This window comes from Aulonocara sp. 'chitande type north' Nkhata Bay, linkage group LG11, assembly GCF_057382095.1.
Source record: "Aulonocara sp. 'chitande type north' Nkhata Bay isolate Kocher_YH1m ecotype deep benthic linkage group LG11, A_spYH_male_GT1.1, whole genome shotgun sequence".
Lineage (NCBI taxonomy): Eukaryota > Metazoa > Chordata > Actinopteri > Cichliformes > Cichlidae > Aulonocara > Aulonocara sp. 'chitande type north' Nkhata Bay.
In genome coordinates this window covers 28,226,752-28,237,032 of record NC_141354.1, presented here as the reverse complement: position 1 = coordinate 28,237,032, position 10,281 = coordinate 28,226,752, and the positions used below count along the sequence as shown (strand labels likewise).

The window sequence follows — 10,281 nt, the reverse complement described above, 5'->3', positions numbered from 1 at the left end:
TCGCTGGCTTGGGCGGGGCTATTGATATTGTCTAGGTTTGTAATTGGTGAAACCTCCATGCCAATCATTCCTTGTTTCTGTACCATTTTTTTCACCTTTTTTGCTGAAAAGTGGAACTTGTATTTTTTTTCTCCAAATAATGACCCGCGTAACCTAGATAAACAAGACTCTTCAAGGACTACTGATTGATGCAGGTGCCTCAAAACGTTTATTTCTCCTCTTGACCAGTAGATGGCGCAGCCGTACACCAGCTGGTTCTCAAGGGTGGCAGTTTGCTAGATAGCGTGTGTGAAAAACACACCTATATATTTAGACTATGTCTGTTCAGAAGATGGTCGCTTAGGTTTAAGTTGCTATTTTTAAAAAAATTATAATTCATAGTTTCTTTCTTTCTTTTTATACTAAGTTAGTATTAATAGTATCGATACTAACGCTGGTATTTGTATCAGATTGATATTAGTGCAAAGGACTGACACATTTTGATTTGTTTCTATCCTGTAAGTTCAGTGTGTAGCCCACGAAATTTTGTTAAACACTTTTTCTTAAATGTTTGTTAAAATATTTTTTCAACTTACACTGGGCTGTAGCACTTTGCTATCATAGCAACAAGATTGTAGATGGCATCGGTTGGTGTCTTCCAACCAAAATTGTGATTTTTTTTCCTTCCCACTGTCACCAAGTGCTTGCTCATAAGGGGTCATGTGATTCTTGGGATTTTTCTTACTAATACTGTTGAGTCTTTATATAAATATAAATCACATTGAGTTAATTATTGTTGAGAATTGACACTATATAACAAAATTAAATTGAAAATTGAGAGCTTGAAAAGAAGGCAACAAGACTTCTTTAGATTTATGAGCATGTTTCGCCTCTCATCGAAAGGGCAGAACTGAAGAAGCCTCGTGCACGAGAGGGGAAACATCTTCATGAACCTAATGAAGTCCAGTCTACTATGACCTGGATAACTGAGAACCTACAGACATATTTAAACTTCACTTTTCCATTTTAAGCACAATTTTTGACATTGTAATAGGTTACCCGTGTAACTTTCCATTTAAGAAATCATGGGAACATCCCTGAGTGTAAAAAACATATAAATAAATATAACTTTTATGTCCTTTGTTATCTTTTTCTGTTGCAATGTTATGTGTGTAGAGCTGAGTTGAACACAGTTACTAAAGAATAATAATAATAAAAAAAAGGTTTTAGAGGTTGGGTTCTGGAAATAAAAAGTTTTCATGAGATTTACAATCTTCCTTGTTGAGTAAAACTGCCACTCCGCCCTGTGCGCGCAGCTCCTCCCCAGAAACCAGCGACATCCCCCAGTCTGCTCACTCCAACTTTCCTCTCCTTTCACTCCTCTCATCACTTCGCCTGGTCGACAGACTGGACGCACCATCTCACGCTCCGGGAATGGGATCTTTACTGGGTTCAAAGAAAAACTTCCAATTCTTTCGAGTTTATGCTCTGCAAAAGTTACTTTTCAAATTGCAGGGATAGTTGTTACTGCAGGTGCAGGGTGACAGCAACACAGAGCAGCTGGCTAATGATCTCCAAGACGCACCAGAAGTTGTGAGAGAGTCGCAGGAGCTAGGAATCAGCATAGAATCATAAAGTGGGCTCTGCTTAAAGTGATTAGTCAGATACCCTTGCATACCAAAGTTACTTCAGTCGAAGTGTGAACAAAGTGAGTGTGCGTAAAGTTGGAGCTGTTGAGAACGGCTAAAAGTAACTTTTAGGGGGAGGCTAATGCAAGGAGGTGGGGAAAAATCCAGTAACTTTTAGTAAGGTTTAAAATCAGTAAGAAGTGTCATCAACTTAACAACCATGGCAAAATGGTTCAGAGATTTCCCCATCAACCTGAAGAACGGAAATGAAAGAGTGCGCTCAGCCTCCGAATCTGGTCCACAAACTCGACCCAAACCTTCATTTTCACGAGACAGTTTGAAAGGAAATCAGCGCAGAGATGGGGGAGTGGGGGGTTTGTTGGCAGGGAGAAATAGAAAGAATTCGGCTACAGAACTGGGTCGTAACAATGCTGGTTCTGGTGGAACAGTCTGGGACAGTCTCACGGCTGGAAAAGGTCGCAAGAACGCCAAGAGCGACACCGGGTCATCGGATGAGAACCGCCAGGTCAGGACCTCTAGTGTGGCTCAAGCGTACATCAGCAGGATGATCAAAGTGGACAAACAAGAAAAGACCCCCAAACTCAATGGGATGTGTCAACAGAAGCTACCCGAGAACGAGAAAGGACGATCTGACATTAAAACAACGGTGAGTAACTTATAGAAATTATATAACATGCACATATAACATGTCTTCATATTTCAGCAGCTATTTATTTATGAATTAGTTAATGAAAACATCATTATAGTACAGGGCTTAAGGTCAGTGCTTTCCTTTGTGTTTTCCGTCCATGTCTCAGATCATAACACTGTATTCAGTTTCCATCGTTGTCAAAAGAATACAATACAGTTTCACTTCATTGTTTCAGATCACACAGGCAAACACAATGCGCTGACCTCCTTGCACAAGTATTTCCGCTTGTCCCTCCATTACTTGTCACTCAGTCATGGACACCACACACATACACACACGCACACACACACACACACACACTGCTTGTTGTCTCTGTGACTTTTGAATAGGTAGCAGGCCGGCATTGTGCTTTTCCCTTTTCAACAGCTGATTATCCTGGAGGACTATGCAGATCCTTTTGATGCGGAGAAAACCAAGGAGCAGAGAGAAGCCGAGAGAGCAGGAGTGAATGATGGGTACATGGAGCCTTATGACGCCCAGGTCATCATCACAGGTGAGGTCAGGGTCACATGATCTCGTATCTCAGCAGCCAAATTTTTATTATGAAGGTGCTTCTTGGCTTTCCAGAGATTTGGACTGTTTTCTCAGCAGTTGAGCAAATGTGAACGACATATTTTTGTGAATTTCGCAGAAGAATTCAGTCGTGAACTTAGGCCTACAGCACATCTTTAAACAGAATGGCAGAGTCGCTTACAGAAACACAACAATAACACTAGCAATGTCTGTTCCTACACCTTCACCTTGTATTTTTTTCTTTTATTTGACCATCTTTTGTTTTTCTGAGAACTTAATTCCACTTTTTTAACATTTTGCCTCACTTTGTATATCATGCTTGATAAGCCAAATGTATTCTGAGCACATAAAGGAACACTAATTATACATCTTATTTAAGTTTCTCAGCACTTAGACCACATCACATTCTTGTTAACTTATCATTTTAAAGGGACTGAGAGCCGAGCTAGATCCTCAGTCTCTCTACTGACTTCCCTCCCCGCTGGCGGTGGCTATAGTAACAGTGTTGTGCAGGGACAATGGGTGCAGCTTCCTCTTCCAGCTTCCTGTCTCCTGCCTCTGTTTCCTTTGCCCCATTCTCTCGATAGGACATTGGCCCTAATGCCCTCCTGCCTCCCCTTCCACACATACACAAACACACAGAGACAGACACCAGCTACTCTATGGTCCCCTGCATGTGACAAGAATCGAAAGCCCCCCTCTCACCCCTCCCTAAAAACCTACAGGTTTCCCCCCCGGTCTCACCCAATCACTTCCCAACAGTCAGGAAGCGGTCCGGTTAGTCAGCCAATCAACGGCTGTGTTGACCTTTTCTTCCTGTAAATCCATTGTTTGGTCACACAATAGTGTAGACACACAGGCTACCTGCCGGGCACCAAATGAAAAAAAGAAAAAGGAACATAACAATTAAAATTCCCCGAAAATGTTAAAAAAAAGACAATATTCAAACAATACTTGATTTATTTAAAAGAAACGAGCAAATGAAGGACACAACAGTGGAGTCTATATATGTAATCGGCACAATGTTGCTTTATAGACTGTGTGATGTAAACTCCTAATTTGTGCACTTGAGTGAAAGCTGGTAATAAACTAAGGATATTTCTAAACTTCAGTTTTGTTGTTTATTTTGTCCAAAATATCTGATTTGGACTATAGTGGTTATGTTTGAAATGGCACGTAAATTATTTCAGTAAAAGTACATTTGTAATTTTTTTTCTACTGTAATTTAGTTGTTTTTCTGTGCCTTTAGCTGATCAAATCTTATATACAGTTAGCTAATCACATATCCATTCTGCTGCAGAGGTTCGTAGACGGGGCTCCAAAGACCTCCTGAAAGTGTGTGTCCTGTTGGATCGAGGCCAGAGCGAGGGGAAGGCAGAAGAGGGAATGCCTGCACCCCCAAACATCTATGACATACCCTACGAAGGAGGACTGGAAGGCGACAGTGAGGGCGTGTGGATCCCTGTCACACGACCGGAGTCTGATGTCCGTCCAGCTGGAGAGTACGAGCTGCCGTGGGAGTGGAGAAAGGAGGACATTGTTAGAGCACTGTCAGGTAGAGAAAAGGAGGGAGGGATCACGGGAAGGGTGGGGGTTTAGTGTTTAGGGTGTGGAGGAATAACGTGGATTTTGTTTGTACAGCACACACATAACAGCAATTTTGTGTTTACTTTATTGAGGAAACAAAACAATCCTTCTGAATTAATTTCCAGAGATATGTTTACTTTGGTATCACTGGCATGCTTTGATAGAACTTTTTATGAAAGGTTGATATTGTCTCTCCTGCTTCTTTTAGCTCAGTTTGAAGCGGTGGATTGTTCTCTCAGTAAAGAGAACAATTCGACCCCTGGTCGCCAGCAGCAGCAGCAGCAGCAACAGCAACAGCAGCAGCAGCAGCAGCAGCAGCAGCAGCAGACCCTGAGGCAGAGGAACTGGAGCCATAAAACACTTGTCTCCTCTTCTCTTTCATCTTCCTCCTCCTCTTCCTTTCCATCTTCTCCTATTCTTAAACTCGCCCCTCTTACACAGCCATCTTCCTCCTTTCCCACCCTCAAGCTCTCACCCTCGTCCAGCCCTACCAAACTTTCCCCTCCATCTCCTACCTCTCCCATTCCCCCACTGGATGGGGAGGCGAACAAAATGGACCCCAGCGTGCCCCTGGAGAAGCAGAGGTAAGGAAGGGGGGAAAAGGCATATTTGTGTCCATAAGTAAGGACTGAAACAAGTAAAGTTTTGAGTAACAAATGACAAATACGATGACCGCAAGCCACCAGATTTATTACATGGCGGTGTTGTCATGTTCAAAAATAGTACGTGCATTAACAGAGACATTTAAGACAGGTTTTCGAAACACAAAATATACTAAAAAGAATTACATTGAATAAAAAGTCAAATAAACAAATCTGCAGTACTTTAAAAAGATTACATAACTGTATAAAATTTATTAGACCTTCATCTCCAGAAGGAAATTCCCTGTAAAATATACATATACAGTGATATAGATAACTTATTTGTCAGCTAGCATGGTGTTATGTGAATATGTTCAGGGTTTAAATCCAACCTGTTAAGCCTAAAATATTCCCCAGGGAAGAGTCTTTTCTTTTTATGTATCATTTCTTTAAAAGACCTGTGACCTACCTCTCACCTCTGCATGCTGAAATCAAATTTAGCACCCACTACAACATCCCTGAACAGATTTAGTGGTTGAAAGGGATTAAACAAATGAGACGACAGGTTAAGAAATCTGCTCACCTTTATCTCAGATCTGTGCATTGTAGGTCTTAATTTAAATTAATCACATTTCCCAAAGCATCATCAGGGTAAAGTGCACCTCATATTTGCTTGCTCTGTAGCTCCACGCTGCATTTTTAAATTTATTTATGATAAGCCTACAATTTTTAGAAGAGCCCTCCCTTCCCACCTCCATCTACCCAACTGTTTGCCTGAAAATCAGTTTGACTTTGTAAAGGTTAAAAGAAAACAAGGAAATTTCCATCATGAAGAGCCGCAAAGCCAGATACAGTACAGTATAAATACAGGGATACATAATATATTACACATGGAAGTGCAGATAATTCTTAGTGAAACTAAGCTTTTGATACCAGACGGGTAAGTCAGCAACAAACCTCCCGATGAGACGCTGAGCATAAATGTTGGATGAGAGGTGCAACCTTAAGGTGAGACAGAGAAGTCTCACTGTAACTCTAAACTTTCCTTCCCCGTAATATTAAAGCATGGCGTTTCTTTTTTGATGGGACTTAGCATTTGTTCTTCTCATGTTGTGGTTGAATGTCAGTGTGTTTTGGCTCCTGGCATCCTGTTTATGTATGGTTCCTGCCCGTGGCCACTGTCAACACCACCTTGTGTCCTAATAGGCCTTTCTGGACACCCTACAGAGTCCCATACACGTTCATTTTATTTACCTTGGCGTCTCCAGTTTACCTTTGACTTTATGGGGCGGTCGTGGCTCAAGAGTTGGGAGTTCGCCTTGTAATCGGAAGGTTGCCGGTTCGAGCCCCGGCTTGGACAGTCTCGGTCGTTGTGTCCTTGGGCAAGACACTTCACCCGTTGCCTACTGGTGGTGGTCAGAGGGGCCGGTGGCGCCAGTGTCCGGCAGCCTCGCCTCTGTCAGTGCACCCCAGGGTGGCTGTGGCTACAATGTAGCTTGCCATCACCAGTGTATGAATGTGTGCGTGAATGGGTGGATGACTGGATATGTAAAGCGCTTTGGGGTCCTTAGGGACTAGTAAAGCGCTATATAAATACAGGCCATTTACCATTTACCATTTGTTGACTCATTCCTTCTGCAGTACATACCTGTCAGTCTAATTTGCACTGACTGTAATTTATTGTCAGCGAGTTTTTTTTCCTCCTGTCAATCTGTCTCTTTTTTCCTCTTTCAGTGATATCATGAACTTGGCATCTCTCTTAACTCCATATGTCACAATGCTATATGTCACTGATCTGTTGTGTTTCTCTCCGCACCCTGATCCCCGCTATCTCCCTCCTCCATCGCCTCAATGCCAAGCTGGTACCATGGCAGTGTGAGTCGGCAGCAGGCTGAGGCTCAGCTGCAGCGCTGCAGGGAAGCCAGCTTCTTGGTGAGAGACAGCGAATCAGGAACCAGCAAATACTCTATTGCTCTGAAGTGAGTGCACGCTGTCATACAGCATTGTCATGAATGCGCATAGATTTCATAATCAAATCCGTCTTTCTGATTTCCTTCCTTTGATTGTACGCAAAAAATTGTAAAAATTGACACAGCACATTTATCCTCTGCTGTCACATGTATTTTACAGCTTAAAATTGTATGCTCTCATTTGCCATTAAATACATTTAGGCGTTGTTTCTCACTGACATTTTACCCAGGTCCGATTAAGCCAGATTTTAGCTTTTTTTTTGAGGCGCTGCTGAGGAGCTACAATAGCTGCCATTGTAGTGGAAACCTCTAAGGTGTTAATGCATGAGAATGTGTGTCATTTGTAGAGTAGACGCTTCCAACAAGCGTGCCAGGAACAGGTTCTCCAGGATAAAGACTGAAATCCTGTGGTGCCATTGTGTGTGGGAGTGTGTGCGTGCGTGTGCTCATGTGCCTCAGTGCACATTTGTTGTACGCTGCTCATTCATTTGAGAGTCCACATCATTAACCCCATTTAAACATCCACTGAACTCAGAGAATGCACAGCCTCGTTTGGAGAGAGATAATATTTCCATTTTTTTTCATCTCCTCCGGTTGTGTCATCTGTGTGCAGGACTGTCTCTTCGGAGAAAACTGATGATAAATACACATTTTAAAATGCATCTTTCTCTCTGTCTCGTTCCACTAGGACCAGCCAAAGCTGCGTGCACATCATTGTGGCCCAGACTAAGAGCAGTAAGGGCTTGTGCTACACGCTGGATCAAAGCAGCTGCGTTTTCTCCAATATCCCTGAGCTGGTCTACCACTACTGCACACACAGACTGCCTTTCACTGGAGCAGAGCACATGACCCTGCAGCATCCTGTGCCCAGGCCACACTGAAGATACACAAAGAAAGACACACTCAGACACAAACACACATACTCGCACACATGCGCAGACATTTAGACACAACTCTGCACAGGCACGTACATAAATATGTTGATATATGTGCACACACACACTCAAAGACATGGCTTTGGATTCTCTTTTCCGCCCTTATAGTTTATAGTTTTTATCACCAACATGCGCTACCTAGTGGTCGAAATCAGACACTACAAGTAAAGACCTGAATATTTTACCATTTAAACCAACAAGGCTTTGATTCCTGAAATCACCACCTGAAATGATATGTGTATCTATAAATGAAATTTCAGGTGGACTCCCCTTTGCCTTCAAATCAGCCTTAATTCTTCATGGCATAGATTCAACAAGGTGCCTGTAACATTCCTCAGAGATTTTGGTCCATACTGACTTGATTGCAGTACAGAGTTGCAACAGAGTTGTCATTTCTAGTGATTTGAACAATGCTCAGTTAGTACTACGTGGGCCAAAGCGTGCCCTTAAATACCATTACACCAACACCACCAGCCTCAACTGTTGATATAAGGCAGGATAGATGCATTCTTTATCCCACTGTTTTGCTATTTTCTGACACTACCATCAGAAATTGAGACTAATCAGACCAGGCAACATTATTCAACCTGTTGTCCAGTTGTGGTGAGCCTCTGCAAACTGTAGCTTCAGGTTCCTGTTGTTAGCTGACAGGAACACTAGGACCAGCCCATCAAGCACCAATATTTGAGCCACAACCAAAGTCACCTTCTTAAGTCACCTATTTCTCCGATTCTGATGCTCAGTTTGAACTTCAGCAGCTTGTGTTGACTATGTGTACAAGCCTAAATGCATTTGGCCGGTGCTACGCAATTGGATGATTAGATACATTAACAAGCAGTTGGACGGGTGTGCCTAATAAAATGGCCGACTCTTGTTAGTCTCTCAGTGTGGTCGATACACCCAATTGGAATACATTCACTCATCCATCTGACATGTCAATCAGCCTATTGATCTATTCTTAAAACTGGGCACATTTGCCGACCACTCCTAATGTCAAGAGAAAGAGCTTTATTGATTGGATGATTAGACCTGGTGTAGCGAGAGGAGTCTTATCACATTAAAGTGCCCTGTCAGCAAAAATGGTTTTAGTATGTATAAGTGTTCTCTACTGCAAATATGTGAATATCAGCCTTTATTTACCTTCCTTCACAATCAATTAAATACTGTATGAAGCCTTTATGACTTAAAATCTGTCTTCCTTTGCTGTGAATGATCTGCACCTGTGCATAAACACTACATGTATGGAGCGATTGTTGGCTATCCACTGTTTTTTTTTCATCCCTGTTGCAATGTTGTGATCTGTATATTAATGCTGTAAAACATTTATTCGGTAAATAAAGTACAATTCATTTTGAGTGAAGAAAAACAGTGTTATTCATAGACACAGAGATTGCCAGGAGCAAAAAGTCAAAGGAGGGGGGGTTCAAGGAAAAAGGCAATATGACAGAGATGAGAAGCTAACCAGAGTAAATCTGCTGGCTGTTCTTCTGTAGCTAGAAAACCCATTGACCTGAGTTTGAAATCAAAACAACACACACACGCATGCATGCATGCACATATTTGTCATAAACAAATTACTGACAAACATGAGCACACATACACCCAGAATGCATATGTAACTAGTGCACACATAAATAGCATTTACTCACACAACCCCAAAGGTGCCATATTTAAATCCTTGCCAACACACGCGAAGCTACTCACAAAACAGGAAAAAGCTTTACCCTCGCAGTGACGCATGTGTTTGTGCTAAGATATGTCTTACCAGCAAACACCAGTGTGCTGAGTTGTATGAGCATCTCTTACAGAATGTGTGTGCATGACTGCATGTGCAAGCATGAGCGTGTGCACCCATGTGTACACACAGTTCCGCTCTGTCACTGTGTGTGCGTATTTGCGTCTGTGTGTGAGAGAGACATTTTTCTGTTCAGGGATTACCATGTTGCCATGGTGATTAGTTAGAGTGAGGTAGTGCTGTCCCTACAGGGAATGATGAGAGGGAGGAGAGAGGAAGAGGGAGGAGAGACAGGCTGCAATATATATAAGAAAGCTATGAATAATTGTAGCCATAGTAGCATCAAAGGTCCCCCACAGAACAGACTGCCTGGTTTGTGAATGGAAAGCTGCAACATGTAACGTCGCAGAAGTTAAAAACTAATGAACTCCATTTACTGCTAGCTCATAAATAAAATTTATTGATTGTGTGACGCCTCCTTAACTGGCCAAAGTCTGTGGTCTGGTCTAAAACAAAACATCTAGCACTCGCTGATACTTCAGCAACTCAGATGCTCAGTTTTGCACAGGCTTTATTTAACCTAGACATTCCGGTTCAAGGGCTGTCCCTAATCTTGGCTATCCTGCTACCCAGTGTGTCAC

The 10,281-nt window shown here is 42.3% G+C and overlaps 1 protein-coding gene across 1 annotated transcript; it reads left to right on the top strand.

Annotated features, from left to right (window-relative positions):
* Positions 1-1,362: 1,362 nt before the first annotated feature.
* Positions 1,363-9,260, top strand: she (Src homology 2 domain containing E). Its single transcript, XM_086311744.1, has 6 exons — positions 1,363-2,274; positions 2,686-2,812; positions 4,133-4,387; positions 4,628-5,003; positions 6,860-6,979; positions 7,659-9,260. Exons 1-6 carry the CDS (start codon positions 1,828-1,830, stop codon positions 7,849-7,851), a joined length of 1,518 nt encoding a protein of 505 aa, XP_086167870.1. The 5' UTR covers positions 1,363-1,827; the 3' UTR covers positions 7,852-9,260.
* Positions 9,261-10,281: the final 1,021 nt, after the last annotated feature.

Coding starts and splice junctions, on each gene's coding strand:
- she (XM_086311744.1), top strand. CDS start 1,828: ATGGCAAAATGGTTCAGAGATTTCCCCATCAACCTGAAGAACGGAAAT. Junction 2,813..4,132: donor CGCCCAGGTCATCATCACAG/GTGAGGTCAGGG, acceptor ATTCTGCTGCAG/AGGTTCGTAGACGGGGCTCC. Junction 6,980..7,658: donor AAATACTCTATTGCTCTGAA/GTGAGTGCACGC, acceptor TCGTTCCACTAG/GACCAGCCAAAGCTGCGTGC.